This window comes from Plectrocnemia conspersa, unplaced genomic scaffold, assembly GCF_051122295.1.
Source record: "Plectrocnemia conspersa isolate PC_06_02 unplaced genomic scaffold, ASM5112229v1 ptg000014l, whole genome shotgun sequence".
Lineage (NCBI taxonomy): Eukaryota > Metazoa > Arthropoda > Insecta > Trichoptera > Polycentropodidae > Plectrocnemia > Plectrocnemia conspersa.
The window spans coordinates 9409293-9431035 of record NW_028277178.1 but is presented as its reverse complement, the minus strand read 5'-3'; the positions used below and the strand labels follow the sequence as shown (position 1 = coordinate 9431035).

The following is a 21743-nucleotide window of genomic DNA, read 5'->3' as shown; positions in this document are numbered from 1 at the left end:
CACATTTCTGATTTACTCAAAGCTATTTGAGAATAGTTCATTGTTTAAATATTAAATTAGTGGGTAAACATGGCAAGTTTGCGCACACATTTGAAACGTTCTCAAGGGGATGATGTTTATTGACATCCCACGGTCGAGAGAGCGCTTCGACCCGATCCGGGATTACTCCCAGATAACCGCGACATTTCAGCCCCCCATGATTAGACAAGGGCCGTCAGAATAGATTGGAAATTGGCAGATTTAGCATGGTACGTTCCTAATTGCCATTTAAGAAAACATTGTTAAGTTTTCAAAATGTTGTATAAATAATGTTAATTAAGTTCATGCTAAGATCGAAGTCAAATGTATTTATAGAGCACTGAAAACTTTAGGTAAATATAAATTAATCATACGCAGTTACTTTCTCTAATGAATTTGTAAGTCATATCAATTTTCGAATTTTAATGTTAAGCTTTTATCTCGCATTAATGATTAACAAAATACATTTTTATAAAATTAATTATTTTTAAAGAAATATCTCATTTTCGTATTTTATGTGTATTAAAAAATAAACGTATTTATTACAATATCTTAGAGTTGTGGCCTTTATATGTATTTTACTCTATGCGTTTGATGGGCTAAACCACATCAATTGAACCACTCTTCTATTCCCAATTAAGAGATTAGCTTGTTGTGATAAAGAGTTTTTACCGAGATAAAAGTTTATAAGAGATTTTGTTGTGAAAAAGAGTTAGTATCAATGATCGATTTTTGTCCCCAAGTAGATTTTACCGGTATCATTCAAATTAAAATGTAAAGCGGTATAACATGAACACATCACGATGGATCACAGCCGATAATAATTTAGCCCGACACTCCGCTAAAAATTCTCCGACTCACGACCAGAAAGCGACAGCTAAATTTTTATATATATGTGTTAATTAATATATGCTTATAAAATAATCTGTTACCAACTTTTTCGGCGTCTATTTTAGCTGCAAAGTCAACCCTTTTGGCCTCAAAGCCCAACACTTGTGTCAAGATTTTTCTTGTCACAAAATTGGAAAAATAGCTGTTAAGCAATACAGTATTTTTAAATATGCTTTGAAGTTATAAAAGTAATTGTTTTCGTTTTTTATGTGTTTTCATATGGTGATTTCTCTTAAGGACGCCTTTTTTGAACATATGGTTTATAGACTGAAAAAAAATCTTTTTCTGTAAAAGTTAAATTTGTCATGTAAATTAACTTCTGTCCAATCTTCACGTATTCAATCCCGGTGCTACTAATCCTATTGAATTATTTAAGTTTATTTGAAAACCACGACTTAGTGAGTTTTAGAACTGTTTTGATTGAATGTGTGACTTATATTTTTCCAAAAATAGTACACCAGCCAGTTAAAAAACTTCAGCGATGTCTTCTTGAGCAGATTTTGTTGGTTACTTCCAGTTCTTGGACTGGTCATGTATGTAGGTGTATGTTCAATATTTATTGTGTCAAATGTAATTTTAATAACGTGACGCGAACAATTAATTCGTTAAATGATGTAGTCCTATTAAGTTATTGCGAATACAATATAAGTATATTTTCATTGTGACCTTAACTTTTATAGCGTTCTTTTAGCATTTATGATGTATAAAAATTAAATAACGGCAAATAAAAACACGCAACTAAACATGACGGTCGTTTCTTGGACTATACTGCAAAAATTACTTCTTATCAAACAATTAGCAAGAATTAAGCGACTAATTTGGTTTGTGTTATGTAACAATAACTGCTAGTATACTCGTATATTATTTTAGAGCTGTATTTACAAACTCTGTTTGATTGTCTTTATATATTAAGACTTGTGGCCCTACTCTGATCTCTCGATATAAAAATAAATCACAGTTGTTGATCATTAAAGAAAAGTTCAAGATTATTAACCCCTGGAACGGTGTTCATCTCTCGATAAAATGTGAAAAACACATTAGAAACTATGAGTTTTTTTTATCAGACACTCGATTAGCCCTCGATTCAATTAGGGATAACTCAATCTGGGCGGATGGAGGTATCGCGTGGTGGGCGTAGTACGCGCCCCAACTAATCGCCTTTGCTGCGAGATTATTAAGTTGTGAAATTTCATATTCGCTAAATCAATTATTGCTTTTGGGTATGGAGCTGGAATTAATGCGGGATACGCGTCGCATACATCAAATATCAATTAAGCCCATTAAGAGCGTTGCCAGAGTTTGAATCAAAGCTTAAATCGATCATCTACCTGTAAATATTGGATTTTGTGTAAGACATCTCACACGAAAAAATGTATTACATTCGCCTCAATAATTAAGTAGGTAGCAAAGTTTTATGTACTAATATTTCTTTATACTTAAAAAATAGAGGGATTCTTCACTAAGGTTTGATTCATTTGATTATTGAAATGTATATTTACAAATCATAAATAACAGTTCTGTTTTTAGAACTTGTTTATTTCGCATCAGCATTGAATTACAAACTGAAAATGTGTTGAAACCCCGCCTATTATAATATATAGTTTCATTTTGCCATATTTATTAATAAGTTATACGTAGTATCAAGTATCGAGAAATTGGGATATCGATCCATCTCTAAGGAAACTGTATGCCTCATCATTATTTTATTGTCCCATTTTGAGTTATGGGAAATCTGATTTATATAGCTATTAAATTACCTCTCGCCGCAGCTATTATTAAAGTAATATCTTTGAAAAATCAACGATGAGAGAACCTTACAGACAATCTATTATATATAATAGATGCAAAATATGGAGCGGAATATAGATCTACATAATTATTTCACAGAAATAAAGTTAATTTTGTAATTTAATGTATAGGTTCTCATTTACATATTAGGCATTTAACTTTTAATTATGCTATATAATCAAAGTATCTTACGGAACTTAATCGAGAATTAACAACCGGAAAATTGGTTTTGAAATTTGCGCAAGACAGGTATTTGAAATATATTTAACGATATATTTTTTCTGAGAATTCTTTCACGATATTTTGATACATAAACTCGAGCAATGATTATGATATTAGTATGTTCTAAAAAAAGTATGATTCAATGGGAATTTTTGTTTTAAAGTCGCACTAAATGAACAGAAAATATAGTAAAAAATAATTTTGGTTTTAAACTGGCTATAAATAAATTTAAATTATTTTATTTTTATATGTATTAGTGGTATATAGCTGCCATTTAAATAAACAAGCATTTAGCATTTAGAGTAATTTATATATTCTTATAAATACAAGGCCACTGAGCTTGAACCTGGGCGCTGCGAAAACAATGATTCCGGGCCTCATGATGAATATTTATTTTAACATCTTTAAATACTTTTTAAATAAATAATAATAAGTACAAGTTAGCTCTTTTTATACTACAAATATAAAAAAGACACCGTTGCGACATATTTGCTAAAATTATATTTAATGCAAAATATTTTATTTAGGCCTTAAAAATTATTAAAAATATCAACTCATAATATTTACTTGATAATAAGTCATGTTTTTTTTGCTGCTCAGTGTTGCCATATAGTTAATTTGCAGTTCAGGTCAAAAGCAATAAAATCAGCCTATTTCGATGAAAACACTCGATTATTAACCGTTTATATTAAGACTTTTTATAACAGAAATCTGAGTGAGAAATGAAGAAAGTACATCTAAATCGAATTTTGTCCAATAGGAAAGCACAAAAAACAATTATCCCTTCTCAGAAGTCAAAAATCCATGTCAAAAGCAATAAAATCATGCTGTCGTCGGCGTTGGCACGATTTTATTGCTTTTCACGTGAATTTTTGCCTTCTGAGAAATGATAATTGTTTTTGCGCTCTCTTATTGACCAAAATTCGGTTTGAATATACTTTGATCAACCCTCCTATATTAGAAGTCCATAGTAATATCGGTAAGGATAGCTATAATATTTTTTAAACATTTAGACAAACTATGGAGCAATATGTGAGATGCGATATCTATCTGTACTTCTTCTTCCGCTTATTTCTCCTGAGAGATAACTTGGCTTAGTTTTTAATATGGACTTAAACTAAAAAAAGTTTTAAATTATATTTAGTTTTAGAACTCTCACTAGGTTAGGTTTGGGTTTGAACAGCAAATGGATGTTTCGCAACTGTCAAATTAAGCTTCATTTTAGACTGTCAAATTAAGCTTCATTTTAGAACTAAAAAAAGATTTAAATTATATTTAGTTTTAGAACTCTCACTAGGTTAGGTTTGGGTTTGAACAGCAAATGGATGTTTCGCAACTGTCAAATTAAGCTTCATTTTAGACTGTCAAATTAAGCTTCATTTTAGAACTAAAAAAAGTTTTAAATTATATTTAGTTTTAGAGCTCTCACTAGGTTAGGTTTGGGTTTGAACAGCAAATGAATGTTTCGCAGCTGTCAAATTAAGCTTCATTTTAGAGTAGAATATTAGCGCCTATCAATTAAATTATATTTTCGCTAGTAGAATATGATTATACTGAGATTACATATCTTAAAAAATATTTTTGGGATAGATTCGAAACTATTTTTTCTAGATTTTTTTTTTAAATAACCACACGAAACTGAATTTATTATTTATTAATTTTGCTGCACTTAATCCACTTGTCAAATTACTGATACTACAATTTATAAAAAAATTAAATTTAAATATTTCACTTAGTGCTGTTGTCGATTTATCGTTGCTTATTTGCTTCTTCATTAGGTATTCGGTCTGAAAAAAAACTTAATCGTCGTGGTATTGGTTCAGTAACTGAAACTGTACTTGTACTGCTTGTTCAAATGATTAGACTAAACCTTATTGAATTGATGATTGGTATTTATTAAATCACTGACGCGAATCTATTTTTACCAATTAAAAAAATACCGAAATCCCTCCTGCCTTACCCTTGCTTTCGATGTTCATATTATAATTGGTTGCCGAGATGATTCTAAGCAACCAATTATAATATGAACATCAAAAATTTTATTATATAAAAAAATTGCGTAAATAAATAACAAAATGTTTATTCAATTTAGATAATGCGTCTATATACAAAAGGATGATTTTGCTACCTGATTTTTTTATGCACTCATTTTAGGGTGCTAAATTTTTTTTTATGCACCTGCAGCTCCGGAATTTGTTGTTTAAATTGCGTCGTGATGGATGCTTTTGTTAAAATTATTTTCACAAATATTTATATATTATTCTGGTGTAAAGTAAATATTAAACATGTTGTTCCGTCAAAAAGACGCCAGACAAAATAGGTCTGACAAAACAGCGCAGCGACAAAATAATGTCACGACAAAACAGCGCAACGCATATATAAAAAAAATCGATAAAACAAAGTAACGATAAAATAAAAACCGTTCCCACGTAGGTTTTTTCTAAAAGAAAAAATTTAAATTTTCGCTGATTCTTTGATATTACTTTTAAGAAAGAAATAAATAAAATACATCTCACATTTGAATCAAATATATACATAATTTTATATGTAAAATCTCACTATGACAGGATCCCTTCAATTATAGTGAAACAGTTTAAATAAAATTAGATATGATTTTAATGAAACAGAAAAAAATCAACTTCACTTTATGGAAAAATAGATTAATAGTGCGCAATTTTTTTAACGATCTTTTAAATTATTTAACAAAGTTCTTATTAATATACATAATTAAAATGAATGTTTACGATAATTATACTATCAGGACTAGAAGTTCTAAATTGCTATTGAATGATAATATGTGTAGTGTAAAAAGTAAGTTACTGTACAAGTAATAATATATATTATATTTTACTTTTATATTGTTATTTGATATTTTTTTTGGCATAGTTTTTACTTAATTTTTTGACCAAGATCATTATTTTGATTTCTGCATTGCTACGATTAAAAATAGCATAATATAAAATTTTTAGAACCATCGAAGAGGCGGTATCTGTTAAATAATATACCAGAGTCACACGACATACCCATCTTCCTCTTTCTTGTAAGCTTTGGATTTAATTATAGATTTGAATTTCGACTTGAAATATGTAGATATGTCTAACCACCACATAGGCGTGAAGTAATTCATGGAATACAGCAGATATGCCTTTAGAACGTCAGATTCCGAATTCAAAACCAGTCACACACATCAAATATCAATTAGGCCAATTTAAGGGCGGTTCCGGCGCCTGAATCAACGTCAAATCGGCGCCGTTCACCTGTGATTTTTTTGCCTACACACTCGTCGAAACGTAATTTACGACCCGCATAACGGCACGTGTGTACTTACTTATGTGTGTGTGTGACTGCGAGTGATAAAAAGGTTGATTTTTATAGGTGGGGTGTATAAAGTACATTGGAACGCCGCGAATGGTAAAACGCGGAATCAAATATCCCGCATACGCTTCGAGGGATTTTCATTGATATAAAACGGCTTAATTTTTTTTAGTTCCATTTTGTTCGATTCTAAGAGGGGTGATTCATTGCTACGTTACTTTTATTAGGGTGCAAAATTTTCAAATTAAATAAATTTAAATAATGCAATTCACTAAATAGTGTAGCAGTTAAGGTTTGTTACGAGAAACATCTGAGGGATTATTTTTATTGACGAGAAACGTTACAAACCATTTATAAATATCAATATCTTATAATTATATATTTTTTATCTATTTATTTTTTGCACCACCCTATATATTTTTAGTATTTTTATTAAATTGTAAATAAATAATAGCGAAATATATAATATTTTTTTGTGATAAATTCTAATTACATTTAATTGATTTTGCCCAAAAAAATGAATATCTTATTTTGTAAATATAACTAAAAGGGAAAACCAAAATTAACTATGAATAAGAAATAGTACCACATAGTACCAAGGGAATAAAAATATATTGAATAACGAAACATAAATGAGACTGATAAAATAAAATGTGAAATACGCAGTGACACACTAGACATTTAATCTAATTTTACAATATTATTTATCCGTTTTATCTGCCACTCCTTGTAGTGGTTTTATACACAATTCATCACATACATGAAAAAGTTTCATTAGAATTCTAGTTTTTCCGTGCCAAGTTTAGTTTGCCATAAGCTGCGCGTGCGAGTTTTGACATGTTTGGATTAGCGGTTATAATTTTAATCGATTTCCTGCCATGTCTATTAATCCAATGGCAAAACTATATTCGCATCGAACGTTTCAAATACTTAGTTAGATGAAACTTTCGCAAACTTTCAGAAACCGCACTACACAATACCGTCAAATAGTTGCACGTATGACGCTGCAGGAGAAACCACTTACTTATTGACTATTTTTTACTGAAATATGAATAAACGAGGGATATTCGAAAAGTAAAAATACGAAGTTGATGAAAATGAACCAAATTTTTCCACATGAGTAGTAACTAAATTGTAGAGCCTAAATTTCAATCTCGGAATTTCATGGTTGCTATTTAACTATACCGTTATTATAATTTTATATATAAAAATCTATATCTCATAATATGTATAAAATTGTATCACATCGTGTACCTGCTGTTTCATTGTCTTTGTTTAACTGATAAAGATTTCGAAGATTCTGGACGATGCAATTCGAGTAGCTCCAAAATTTGTAGTGTATTTTAGTTACGATCATATTTTAATTTTATTGTTGAAAATTATAGTTGTTTCTGGGATCTTATAATTAATTATTGAAACCCCACAAATCTATTAGTGTTTTTAAATACTTGATTTTAAAAATGAAAATTGCTTCGGCATTATATAACGACTACTGATTTTCTCTGCTTGTTTTAATCGTATTTTTATAGATAACATAATTTTAAGTAGATAATATTTTAAATATTGCCACAAATTTTTTCACTCTATTTTCAATATCGCTGATTTTCAATAATATTTTTGGAAGCATTTTGAGTAATTGGAAACCTTTTTTAACTTTAAAGCCGTCATCGACATTAGCGAATTTACTTTAATTATTATCTTCAAAACGTGATTCCAAGAATTAGGTTAAAATATTTTTGTAGAGGACCAGAAAAGACAATTTTCATGATCTAAAGTAGCTCATAATTAGAGTTTTTATACATATTACATACGACCTTACGAATATTTGTGGATATAAATAATAAAAATAATTTATTATGTGTATATAGTATATACATATGTTATTTTTATGACAACATGCTTATCAACGATATCCGCATTATTCAAGCATTAAAAATCCAATTTGTAATTAAACCACTTCTTGATGTTTTTTCCGATGGACATTTTTCAAGCATTTCACTTGCCTTAGTCGCTTCAGAATCTGATACATATATTTTCATGTCGGAAGGATCTTTCTCCATAATCGAACAAGTATTAATCTGTGATATTAACTGATTTATAAATTAAAAATTAATTAAAAATTAAATATATAAAAATAATTTCAAGCATGGGTAGTCCGCTTAATCAATAGTATATGTATATATAAATAATGCTAATAATTACATGAAATGTATTGAAATAATGTATTTTGATTCACTTATCATATTTCTGCTTTGAGAACGAACGGGCGATGTTCTATAATGAGTGTGGTCGAGGTAGTTTTTTTCGGAAATAAGGGGATTCCAAAATTATTTTTTCCATATCGCATAGATTTTATATCTTTTAAATTAGCAATTTTTATAATTGCACGATATGTTTATTAGTTTATATAACTACATAATTTGTATTATATAATAATAGTTTCTTTTTAGTACATTTATTGAATTTTATTATTATTTTAATATTCTCTTGTGTTTTACAGTAGTTAAACATGCAATATTTTTAATCGAGTTATAAATTAATATTTAAAAGTTGTTATGATGTCATTCTGGCATATGTAGGGCGCATGTTTTGGTAGCGTGCATCGTTTCTACGGCGTAGCGTAGTCAGACGAGCCGCGGCCTCCGCGCTCTACGGACCTCTACGAGCCTCTACGCTGCTCCCGCCGCGACATGGCTACGACGAAAGCGCTGTTTTTTTGGACCGCCTTCGCGGCGGTCTACCTATCTGGAGAAGCAGAATCCAGAGCTGTAAGTAAAACTTAAATTAAAACATTACACTTTTAACTTTCTTTACCCTTTTGAAACTTCCGACTACGCCCCCTTTGACAAGTAAATAAAAACAAACACTGAGAATAAAGTTTATAATCGAAATTTCGTGGTCATGTTTTTGAAATGATGCTAATTGTAAACTTTTTTATGATTCTGTGAATTAATTTCAATGGTGTATTGAATTTCAAAAGTTTTTATGTCAAACTTGTCAAGCTTTTATACTATTCTAATATATTAATTAATTGTCTTAGAATTTATGTGAAGTATATATACATAAAAACAATTTAAAACTTATTTGCTTATAAATAAATATAAATAATTGACAAATCACTGCGATAAATTCGAGTAACACGAAACATAACCTTAAATAATGTAATCAACATAGTAAATTAAAATTAAAAAATATAGGAGTAACTAAATCTATAATTTAATCAAAACGACTAATATAGCGTTTTAACTATATTTTATCTTTAGAATAACAGTTTCTTCAGACTTTTTTAGTCAAAAATGTGCTGTTACAAAATGAATATTATTATTTAGATTTAGGTTTTGTATTACAGCCTATGTTCATGTTTGATTTTTTATTTAACGTAATTTTATACACACGTGTAAATTTAATATGTGATTTTTATGTAAATTTTTTTTTTCGTGAGACCACTTCTTAAAAATAATGAATTGTCGAATTATAGTTATTTATAACCCAAATATATTTTATTTTAATCAATAATTATATTTTGACATATAAATAAAATATTAGAGTTTTAACAATGTATATTTGTTATTGAATTATAAAAAATACGAAATGGATATTTACTTTAAAAGTTTGATCCTTTTTTTTTATATATTTGATTTGAGCAAGGTTTTGAACAATTTGTGGTGCAAGTTCAAGGCAAAAATCAATAATGTTAATATATTGTAATTGATTTTGATAGTAAAAAATATAATAATATTATGTTTTATGGAACATTTTATTAGGCGCTTTACTTATAAATCATATCCAGATTTTCACTCGATGTGTTTTGTTATTCTTAAAATGTTTTTTTCTAGATCTTCTAGAGCTTTCGTAAAGACAAAATCTTCAGATTTAATTTATAATCATGAGGTACATATGTATTGATATTTTATAGTAAATTTGTATTACCAGGGAAGTTATATTTTCACTTGAATATAAATATAATTTTACTTACTCAACTAGTTAAAATGACACAAGCAATTTATTTAAAATTTCACATCTTAGTATCAGTAAAACTGCATTTGTTCGCAAACGGATGATCTGATTCAGAGAATTGTATTCCATAAAATAATTTGTTTGTGCATTTATGTAAAATAAATCTAGCAATCTATCTTTTTTCTTCGATAATCTGCGTTGAGAGTTATTTATAAGTTGTTTACTGTGCTTCCTCGCAGCAAATCTGTTCAACAGTAATGCACAAACAATTCGCTTTATGGAACAATTAGTTTATATATTGCTCATTTAAATTGTCCCTGTTATAATTTTTCATAATCAACTTTAAAACAGATTAAGCTATTTAACTGTAATTTGACAAATCGATTATATATTTTAAATATTTGGTTAATTTATGGATACCCTTAAAAAATAAACACTTAAATTGTACGTTTAAAGGCTGTCGATGAATTAATCATATGTTAAAAAAATTTTTTTTTTTTTAATTCCTAATAAAACGATTTATAAATAAAATTAGTTTACATTTGTCGCAAAAATTAAGTTGTACGCTGTATTTGGATTAAGTTAAATAGTTTATATTGTAAAAATGATGAGAAAATTTCATAAAAAAAATACGATAAAAGCTATCCATTTGTCAGTCTGTCTGTCTAGAACTTCTCCAACTTACAATTAAGTACAGCGCTGAAATGTTGCATAGTTTTGCACTTAAGTGTTTTTGTTACTGATTTATTATACTGTAGAATTATTGATTATCGAATAATTGTTAATGTAATGCCAGATTTTTTATATTTTGCTATAAAGTTGGTATTTGTTATTAAACTAAAACATATGTTTGAAATGTATATAAAATATTATTTATAATAGTAAGTTTTTATTTTATGACAAATACATATTTTTTATTTCTTAACTTTCGAACGATGACTTGAGTGCTCTGTCAGAAAAATGTCCAAAAAGATTAAAATTAATTTAAAGTTTTTGTCATCCACTCAAAGTTGCGTTGCTGCGGATTAATTTCTGTGGACCCAAGTTTTCCTCTCTTGTTCCACTTTGGGTCTCTTCTTGTTTACTCGGACCCCTATACACCGAATCGTGACTCTTTTACCATTCATAGGGATTATCAATATTTAGAACATATACATTTTTTCGGAAATCTACATTTAAATCATCACTACTGGCTTATATTATGATTTTACTTAATATGATAATATCTGTATGAATACGTAAAGCGTCTAGAATTAAACGCGTCGCTTTTATAAATTATGCATGTAGCGAGTTTAGCGAATGTGGTGTAATCTGCGAAAATCCGCACTCTAGGGTTGTTAATAAATTAATCCCTATTAATAATAAATTATATATTAAATGTGTAATGTATTTAGCGTAGCTATTTTTTATCTTGTACGAAATATTTAAAGGCTTACTATTCGTTCCCTTAATTCTGCTTAAACTTTAGGCGTTTCTGTTTGGACTTGTTCTCTTAGTTACGCTACTTTAATCCCTAGATAATCTGATCTAGGGGTTAACACACCATATGTACCTATACATAATACATTCACGTTGATAAGGGAGAACTAACAGAGTCTAATTAGACAAAAATACGTCTATACAATGAACGTTTTTAATGCATTAATTAATATTTATTTATACAAAGTCGTGTTTAAATATTCAATTAATATATATTATACTAACAATGGTAGGATATATAATAAATTTAAGAGCAAAGAAATTTAATTATTCACAAAGTGAAATTAATAGTTACCATCATATAATTTAAGCTCTCGTTTGTTATTTATGAGGAAAATAAATGTTAACGTATATGTCGGCATATAATCACTAAGAAATTATTTAGCATTATTTTTGTATGAGTGGTTTTTCGTAGTTCTAGGGCGCCAAGAATCCTCGAGACGGTTCTGTGTAAACACACACACACATATAAATATACGAACACGTATTTGAACCTTAGCGTTTCCAGTCACATTCTGTGAAAAATGATCGTATGTCTGCTTTTATTGCGTGTAATATTTTTACTGTCCTTTTCGCAAATAAAATATAAATCAAAACTTTATTAGTGTATATTTAAATAAAAATTTAACGATTTTCAAGCAAAGCAATTACGTCCGTGGAGGGGAAAAATACTTGTTAACGTGTACACTCAATTTTTTTATAAAGCCAGATAAATGAACAATGCTGTTGTTGCTTTGAATTCATTTTAAATGTTTTGAAAGCCATTTGCTTGTACAAAATAATAATGAAATATGACGTTTTATTTTATTTTGTTCGAAACAATGTCGTTTGGGGTTTTGATACAAATCGCGATAACGAAGCGTCAATGTTTGATTTATGACAGGTTTTTTGTGTATTTTTACGCCATTATAAATTCCCACAGGCAAAGTCGAGTGTCTGAAAAGGTTTTCATTGATTTTCCACAAAGGTCCTTGAAACTATTCGACCTTGATTAATCATCATATTGCGTGCTGGCGCCGCGACGCCCAGTCTCGCACAAACAACGGCATTTCTCCTATCTTCGACATAATTAAGTTCGTTCCGCTATGCTTAAAAGTGTATAAGGTGTGCCAAAAGCTTTAGGGAAACATATATTATAATTTTATTATTAGATCTTATAAATTTAAAAAATATAGGTCTAAGTCATGATGTTTTTTTATGATAGCAATAAAGCAGCTCAGCTATAAGTTATTTAATAAAAGAAAATATTTTTAATAAAAATATATTTAAAAAAACGAGTTTTTGCCACATAATGTTCGTTGAGTGTTTTTCGTCATTAATAAGTTTTTATTGGAAATTTTACTCCTTTGTAAGGCAAGCTTTTTTGAGGCAACTTTTTTGAAGCAACAAAAAAATACACATACCTACATAATACGTAGCACCTCAAAAGCTTCATTAATTCAGTGGCAATTTCGTAGAACAAATATGTATTTAAAATACAAAGGAAGTAAAAAATACAGGATGGAGCAATATATAATGTTTTAGGTAATAGCATTATTTTTAAACCTACAAGCTTTTAAAATGTTATATTCCTACACCTAACCATTAACTTTAAATTAAATTATGTTTTTATATTATGCATATTTATAAACTTTTTAATGCATATGAATTGAAGTTCTTAATAGATTATTTTTAAATTCTAATAATTTAAAAAGTAGCTGTACAATATGTACAATAATTATATACATATGTTTATTTGCTATATTGTCATCGTGCTTAAAATAAATTTTAACTTCTGAGGGTTCTTTCGATCAATTCAACGTAGCTCTGTATGATGCGAGTTTAGCTGCTCTCTCTTTGTTCCAAGTCAGAAGCAAAGTGGTAGTTTTGTGTCAAGTTATAATTAAGTGATTCAGTATAGCAGTGTTCTTTTCTTATGTATCATGGAGAATTGTAGAGAAATTTACCCTTCCTTCTAATCCTCAGTTATTTGACCTATCTCGATGATTTGGAGCGGAACCAGACAGTGTAATTGATTATTTTTAGCTTATATAAATGCATAACTGTAGATTCGCAATCGATCTAGGGTTTGATCTCTATTGGTTACATTTTTTTTACTTTATATGTTTAAGTATGGTTCACAATTTTTATGCAAGTGATTTGAAACTGTTAATGGATACTGATTAATCATTTTTATGTGAGATTAAAAAAATCAAAGTATTACTTATCTATAGTTATTGATCTGAATTAAATAATAATATTAATAAAATTTATTTTGATCTAAAGTCCGTTTTTGTTTAATGACATTGTATTAAAAAATGTATGTAAAATTAAAAATGCTTCGAAAATAAAATTAAATATTTTTGGAAAAAATATTTTTTTTAACCTGTTCAACGCCATGCACATGTATACATGCGTTGTATTGTCAGGCCGTCAGTGCCAAACGCATATATATTTACATGCGTTCGTCTAAATCCGTGTTTGTAGTGAAACTAGAATGAGATGGCTAGCTATATTTGTTTGTATTTTTACTAAGCGTCTACTATATTAATATTATATTAATTTGCGCTTGAACAGTAATATATATTAATTCTATATTATGCATTTTATTTAGTCTTTTGTCTAACGGCACACCGAGGGTTGTCATAATTGTGTTGCGAATATTTTTTTTAGCAGTTATTAATAAATTTAATCTTTATTACATCTTATAATCGTTATAGTGATCGAAATATTAATTTATTACCGTTATAGTGCCATAATTCTTATAATATTTTATAATCGTTATCTGTGAATTAGGAAAAAAATGTTGTGACTCATGATTCTATTTTTTATATTATTTTTTTAATAAATACTAATTGAAAGAAAGATGCTTTTTTATGCTAAACCATAAAATCCTTTAACGTTTCTGATTAAAAAAAGTAAACTTTCTTGTTAAATCTATTTTTTAATCATTTGGTTTATTAACGCTAGTATAAATATTATTTCACTAACTGTTTCAGTGAAATCATACCCTAATACATTTTCACCTTATCTATAAACCACAATTTGACAGTTGAAACGTCAAATTGTGTTTTATAGATATTATAATAAATGAAGAAGCATATAAATTCACTATCACCTGTCAGATAAATTATATGTTAACTAGTAGAAATATACGTAGTGAAATGTATTCTAATATAATTTTACTGGAATTACACATTCACTGTAACATATACAATAAATATATATTATATTTAATCATATATTATTTTTTCATTATGCATGGGGATAGTGAAAAAATATAAAATATATTTTATATTAAAAACTATTTTTATGATTTATTATATAATATAACAAAGTAAAATATCTATTATATGAGATTCGCTTCAAATACAAATCACCCGCGTCAAACAAATATTAATTTATTCATATTCAGCAGCATAATTGGTATCAGTTATTACGTCAGATTATAATATTCATGAGCAAGAGGGAGTTCGAATCTGAGACTTGATCCAAAATATTAATAATATTCCCATCACATCCATCTCTTTGAGTTATAAGTATTGCCGACCGAATAAGTTCGTTAATCTCCTTCGGTGGCGTTGAATACGAATTTTTTCCCTGCCTGCCCCTCCCGCGGAACAAAGATGTCGCTCACAATTAAATTTATTCCGTTTAATAAATTCATTTTCTTCGGCCGAAAATTTATAATCTGAAGAGATGGAAAGAGGCGAACGAGACCGCGAGAACATGCTTAAGGGGGGGCCATTTATCTAAATTCGCTCTGAGCGAAGTGAACAAACAGAAACATTCGCAAAGAGGCGGTAGTAAAAACGTACTTAACTTACGTTCTCTGCAGCATATACGTATTTGTATGTAATACTTTTATGTTTGCTTTGGTAAATAAGAGAAATACCGAAAAGCAATAAAAAATATTGTTACAAGGCGCACACCGTGTAACATGTTGATACCACTGCACCAAACGTACGCTATTCTAATGAAAATATATGTATTATAGTTTTGCTACATTATTTTTTATGAGTATAATGTATTTGTTTTAATTTGATGCAGCAAGTTACAGAGTTTTGGGAAAGTCATTTTAGAACAGGTGTAAATATTATTTGATATTTTTATTTCTCATTGTTTGGTAAACTAAATTATTAACTTTTTCTATATTCTGTTATTTATCTTTTACACACAGTTGTATATGTTTAAGCTAAGTAGAAGTCAAAAAATAAATGGTATAAACTCATTGTCTTTAAATGGGAATTGGGTGCATTATCGTAAAAAGTAGTGCATGCTTTAACTTTCACAGATATTTTCTCAGATGATTTTTAATTTTTCGCTTTGTATTTTGCTTCCATTGTGTGTGGTGTATTTTGCGCTATTTTAATAATGTAGCATTCAACGCACACTTTTCTTGCAAAAATCTTATTTTTAAAAAGCAGTGAAGGTTGTAATTATGAATTAAAAAACCCGGAAATAATATTCAATTTTTTTTTATTAATAATAGAGAGATCTTGCAAATGACGATAGGTTTGGCGTCATCAGTGAATATTAAAATTACGCAGGACACCCAGTATTGCACAATAACCACACAAATTTAAAAGCCATCAATAATTATCTATTGCCGCAGCATAAAAACTAAACTCTTGTACCTTTTAAGACATGCAAGTAGATACAATAATTTCGACATATGTACTATATAATAGACGCTAGTGAAAATTATGGTTATACTCTCTTTTTCCTTATGTGTTTTTTGTTATGACAAAGTTTGTTGTTAAATATTAAATATGTTTCCCAACAATTGAGAAATTTCGTCTGTAGTCGCGTCCGTAGGCTGCAGGCGATTTTGATGCGGGTTGAACTTTGGATTGCGGACGTCGAGCTGTACTAGTGGATGCAAAGAGAGAAGCGGCAGTTTCTCCGATCTTCGCTGGTCTGAAATTAAGTTTGTCTTCTCTTAGGTGCAGTCAAAGTTTGAGGGTTTTTGATGTTCGAATGCATTGAACTTCGAAGTAAATGTTCAAGTGTGAATTGATTATTGGTTGGCCGCGTTCCAATGGCCTCTTCCATGGTCTCTCAGCGATACGATTCGCTGAGTTCTCACAGAAACTTGTATGTCACTAAGCATTTCTTAAAATTATTGAAGGGCGCTGTCGACAATCCAGTTATTCTCGAGGAATTCCAGTTTTGGGTTCCAGAACATCTTCGAGAATCACGATTGCGTCTTTTTTTGATGGCCGTTGGGGCTAGGATGTCTGCATTTCCCGACTCGCCTATAGCTGTGGCCAGCCGACTCCTTAATACGCAGGCACTACATATTGACCTATTTAATGTAAGCTACGAGTATCTGGGTAGGGAATCACATGCAATTACTTAGCAAAGGTAATAAAATAAAATATCACACAAACAAGTAGTAGTTTTTTATTTTCTGTTTCAAACCTAGCTAAATTTATATTACTGCTAGAGCAACATCCAATTGCAGGGTGTTAATTTTAAGAGAAGTACATAGTTTCTGAATAATCTAAGCATGTTGTTAAGTATAATATATGGTATTTTTATATATGTAATATATAAAAGTTTGCAGAATTTGCATAAAGGTTTAATATATAGTCATTCGTATTCAACTCAGTTGCAGTTATATTGTCGGTATTGCAACACCCTGTCCGAATGGTCTGCGTGAACTTCATAGTAATTCATCCGAACAGCTGCACCAAAAAGCAGCGTTTCTCAACATTTTCTTCACATTCAATACATTTTTTATGGGTACAAAAAATATCGCTTTTCCAACGAGCTTTCTACCTATTGTGTTCACTATCGCCCGAAAAAAAGTCAGCACGCTCCGATTAATCCCGCAAAATTATCTATCCCCCATCGCATACAAAGCGTATCGATCTGGAACGACTGTAAGCGAGATTGCACCGATATTTTTATTTCAATTGGTTTGAATACGGTCTTCAAAAGAATCGAGGCACAAAAAGGAGAGGAAGATTGAGCGGATGTATAGAAGTGCTCTCCCCTGTTCCCCAAAGGAAAAGTATAAACAATGGAGTTTTTCCAAATCTATACAATGTATGTATATTTTGTACACAAAGGTAGTTCCGCGGGAGCTATTGTGATTGTAATGCAGAAGAGTCTGAATGGATTTCATACAAAATTTTATTAAAATGAGACCCTCTCGCTGGGTGAAAGAGTTGTTTATTATTATTTTTTAATTAAAAACATTCACATTAAACATGTGAGTATTTTTAACGTGCAATAGGGATAATGAGAGTATATCATGATAATAGTCTTACTTCCTTTTGTGCTTTCCTTTACGCTCAACGCCAAGCGAACGTTTATCATCCGACTACGATCCAGATAACGCTCTAAATTATCCGGCAGGACGTTAAAGACTTTTGCTTTTTAACAGTATGTTTACATACGTAAATATTTGAGATATATGTAATATAATGATAATTTATTAATTTTTCTGAAATAAAAATTCCAATATATTTTTACAGTATAACTGTAAATTTATTTTAAGTGTATAGATAAAAAATACCGTGAGGGCTTTAACCATCTACACACTTAATTTAGAGTCATAATAACGACTATGAAAATAAATAAAAAAATAAATCTTTTCGAAAGTATGTATTGAGCGCGTTAACACGGTTACAGCGCAGACACACAGAGCGCGTTAACAAGGTTAAGGCGCAGAAAGGGTTAAAAGAACAAATTTCTCGTAATTTATTTTACCGAGAATAAACATTTTTTTTTATAAATGTAATTCTGTTCGAAATTAAAATTACGCGTATATCTGACGCAATTTAATAGCTAATTAAATAAGTAATTGAGGTTCCACTACGGGCGAAAATTTTACAATGAAAAGCATAAATCGCAACCGAAATAAATACTCACAGCACTCGATCTTTAAATTCGAGACAGTTACAAGTCAAAAGTAACATAAAACATTTTACGACGATATATGCAAATATCTTAATCTAAAAATTATATTATTCAATAAAAAAAGTATATTTGCGTAGGCTATATTAATTATCAAAAATACAATATAAGCGCACAAAATTATACGCTAAGTTTTGGTATTAGCGCTTAATTAAAAAAAATATAGTTATTGATTCTTCATAAGATAAAGTAGTAATATTAAAAAAAAACCATAGCTAAATATGAAATAAAAACAATCATTTAAAATGCATATGTAAGCATCTCATAAGTTTAATTTAAACAAAAAAAAGCTATGTAAAAAAAATAGAATGATTTATATTTTGGTAAAATTCTTGAATGGATGATTGGTGATTTTTTGCTTATTAATTTTTCTGTCTTCTTTCTCTCGATCGTCGGCGTTGCCCCACTTGATTTCAAAATCGGATGGATTCTTTCGCGTCCAAGTTAGCTCAGGTGCAACTTTTGATAAAATGTTGTTAGAAGCGAGTGCCGAATGGAAGTGTTGATATGAGCGCTGTGTATAAGCTTTTATACACATGGCTATTTTAAAAAAAGTTTTGTGTTTGCTCCCTTTTTGCCGCGATGATTTAGAGGTGTAATTGGATTTTCTTAATTGAGTTTGCTTATGTTGCGCAACCGTACAGTATTGAATATGCTACAATGCAGCATTTCTTGGCCATTTGAGTGCCACACATTTTTTTCATATTATGTAACAATTGCAAACAACTAAAAAATGCGATATATAAAAGAAATGCACAACTTTTTTAATCAGAAGTAATCGTATTATTTTTATACACTATAATAAAACCATAACAGTTGTTAAACATATGTATAATACATGGCAACACCATAAATTAACTAATTAGTATTTTAAAAAAATATTAAATAATATATGGTTTTCAATAATACAAAAAAATCATTTTCTTCATATATTGCAACTTTTTTTTATTATTCTTAGAAATTAGTATTAGGCTGCATATGCAACCATATTTTTGTAACTAAAAATGTAATTTTTACGTCATTAAAAAATATGGTTTATTTTACATATTTTTCACATTTATGCTGGCCTACAGATATTCTGTGTACACATTTTTTACATCTGATAAAAATAAGGTTAGATATTTTTATAGGTCCTTTATTTTAGGAACTGCATACAATACATCTTTTTAAATCTCTATGAAATTTCATGCTGAAACACCATGGTATCAATTGCCTCCAGGTTGTTCAAAAAGAGTACTCCGCAAAGTACCCCGCATGAGATTTTAATTCGAAATTTAAAGCAACTAGAGCGTTCATTGACAAAAGTGCCGCGCTATAGGAAAACCGCCCTTAGCGAGACCATCCCTTAACGTTCGTTGTTCGAGCCGAAACAAATTTGCGTATTTCGGTCGTCGCTCGAACGGAATGTGGCGCGTCAATCAACGTCAACGCGGCTTTTTATCATACGCGAAGGTGGCGTCTCACATTTATTATTACCCTCACCCCTGGCCAAGGACAAGGGTTTCACTTTCGCACGGCGACAACAAAGGCACGGATTTGCACAACAAACACCATCATATTTCACGTAATATCCCCAAATATTTTTTACCTCACTCGGCCACGTAAAGCCCGGTGATGCGACGTCAAAAGCCCGACACAGGCAAAGACCCGAATCAATTCTACTTCCGCCCGTCATACTTTTATGCAAACGTGTCTATCTTGATGTGCGTTTCAAAAATATATGCCGGTATAAAATAATAGGGTTAAGAATAATTATTTTGTTTTGATGAGCTCGACGCAATTTCATCATCATAAGCATCATTGATTTACAATCTCATCATTAGCTTCAATGGCTAAAAAGTTTTTGCTTTTGATGGAAAAATGTATTTATATGTAATATTTTCCAGCAACAGGTTTCGTTTTTTGCATGTCAATTTAAATTATATGTACGTAAAAAGTAAGGTAACCGGCGTGTAAAGACTTATTTTTATTATCAATTGACGTATATAGGGAGCGTCCTAAAAATTTTGATTCAATTACATTTTAGAACATTTTTTTTTCTAATGATGTCACTATTCCAATGTTTAAACCAAACTTAGCAAAACAAATCAAAATTATTATTCAACGCAAACTCAATAATAATCGTTGCTCGGTAGATTACTCGCTTCAAGGCGAAAAGTTAATTTGACGAGCCCATATTAATTATTATACGAAAGGGTTGCCATTAATATGCTCTCTTCGAGTCAAATTTTGAAAGGCAGACACACAGACCTTAACAGCGGAATCTTATAGGTCATGGCAGTTAAATTTTATGGTGATGGTATTAAGCGAAGCAGAGAGGCGTTTTTCGGGATCTACGACTTTCAGAGTAATATTTTTCATCTGACGTCTTCGCGGAAAGGGCTATTTGGCATTGGGACGTTAAATATTTAACTGTGTCAAATAATTGTGAATATACATATATAAAAAATGTTTTAGTGTTTAACAAATATATTGATTGTTTAAAGTGTACAAAGGTACATATAAATGGAAATATCAAATCTAAAGATTTTACAATTAAATTACTATACAATTGCCAATTATGAAATTAAGTAATGTAAGACTATTAATATTAGAACATCAACAGTTATGTTTTATTTAAAAGTGCGACCTTTTCTGTTTGTTACCTGTAAGTATCGTTGAGTATTTAAAAATATGGAATCGTCTTATCTTGGGATATTTATTTTTATGGAGTATTAACGACTTCCAGTATGTCTCAGAAGTACTACATGTTTGTAATATTTATTTTTATTATTTAAATAGAAATATTTAAAATTAACTTGTATTGTTCTTGGTAATAAAATATTTGTATCCTATTTACATGGAAACAATGAAGATGCTGATATTATCTTATATACTGTGTTACGTTCTGAAGTTTTACATAATAATTTTTCGAGGAATAATACAAAGGCTTTTAAACATATAATCAAAATGTTATTATATGTACATGGTAAAGCAGCTTATGTAAAATATAATATATTTGTTTATTAAATATTCTGTCGACTGATGAATAAACTTAATGCGGTGTACTTCTCGAACAAAATTTCGAATTAAATTGAAAATTGTCACGCTATTTATTTTTAATTAAGCATTCGAATTCCCTAGAATTAAACACAGCTCTCGAGTGCTCCCTTAGCGCCACTCTAGAG

At 29.5% G+C, this 21743-nt stretch overlaps 1 protein-coding gene across 1 annotated transcript in view; it reads left to right on the top strand.

The window, feature by feature from the left end:
- The window catches only part of LOC148226159 (uncharacterized), a 156593-nt gene that overhangs the window by 15275 nt on the left and 119575 nt on the right, over positions 1 to 21743 (top strand). The window contains exon 2 of the mRNA XM_088203831.1: positions 8814 to 9002. Within this exon, the coding sequence (XP_088059957.1) occupies positions 8925 to 9002 (78 nt within the window). The 5' untranslated portion in view covers positions 8814 to 8924. The remainder of the gene's footprint in view (positions 1 to 8813; positions 9003 to 21743) is intronic.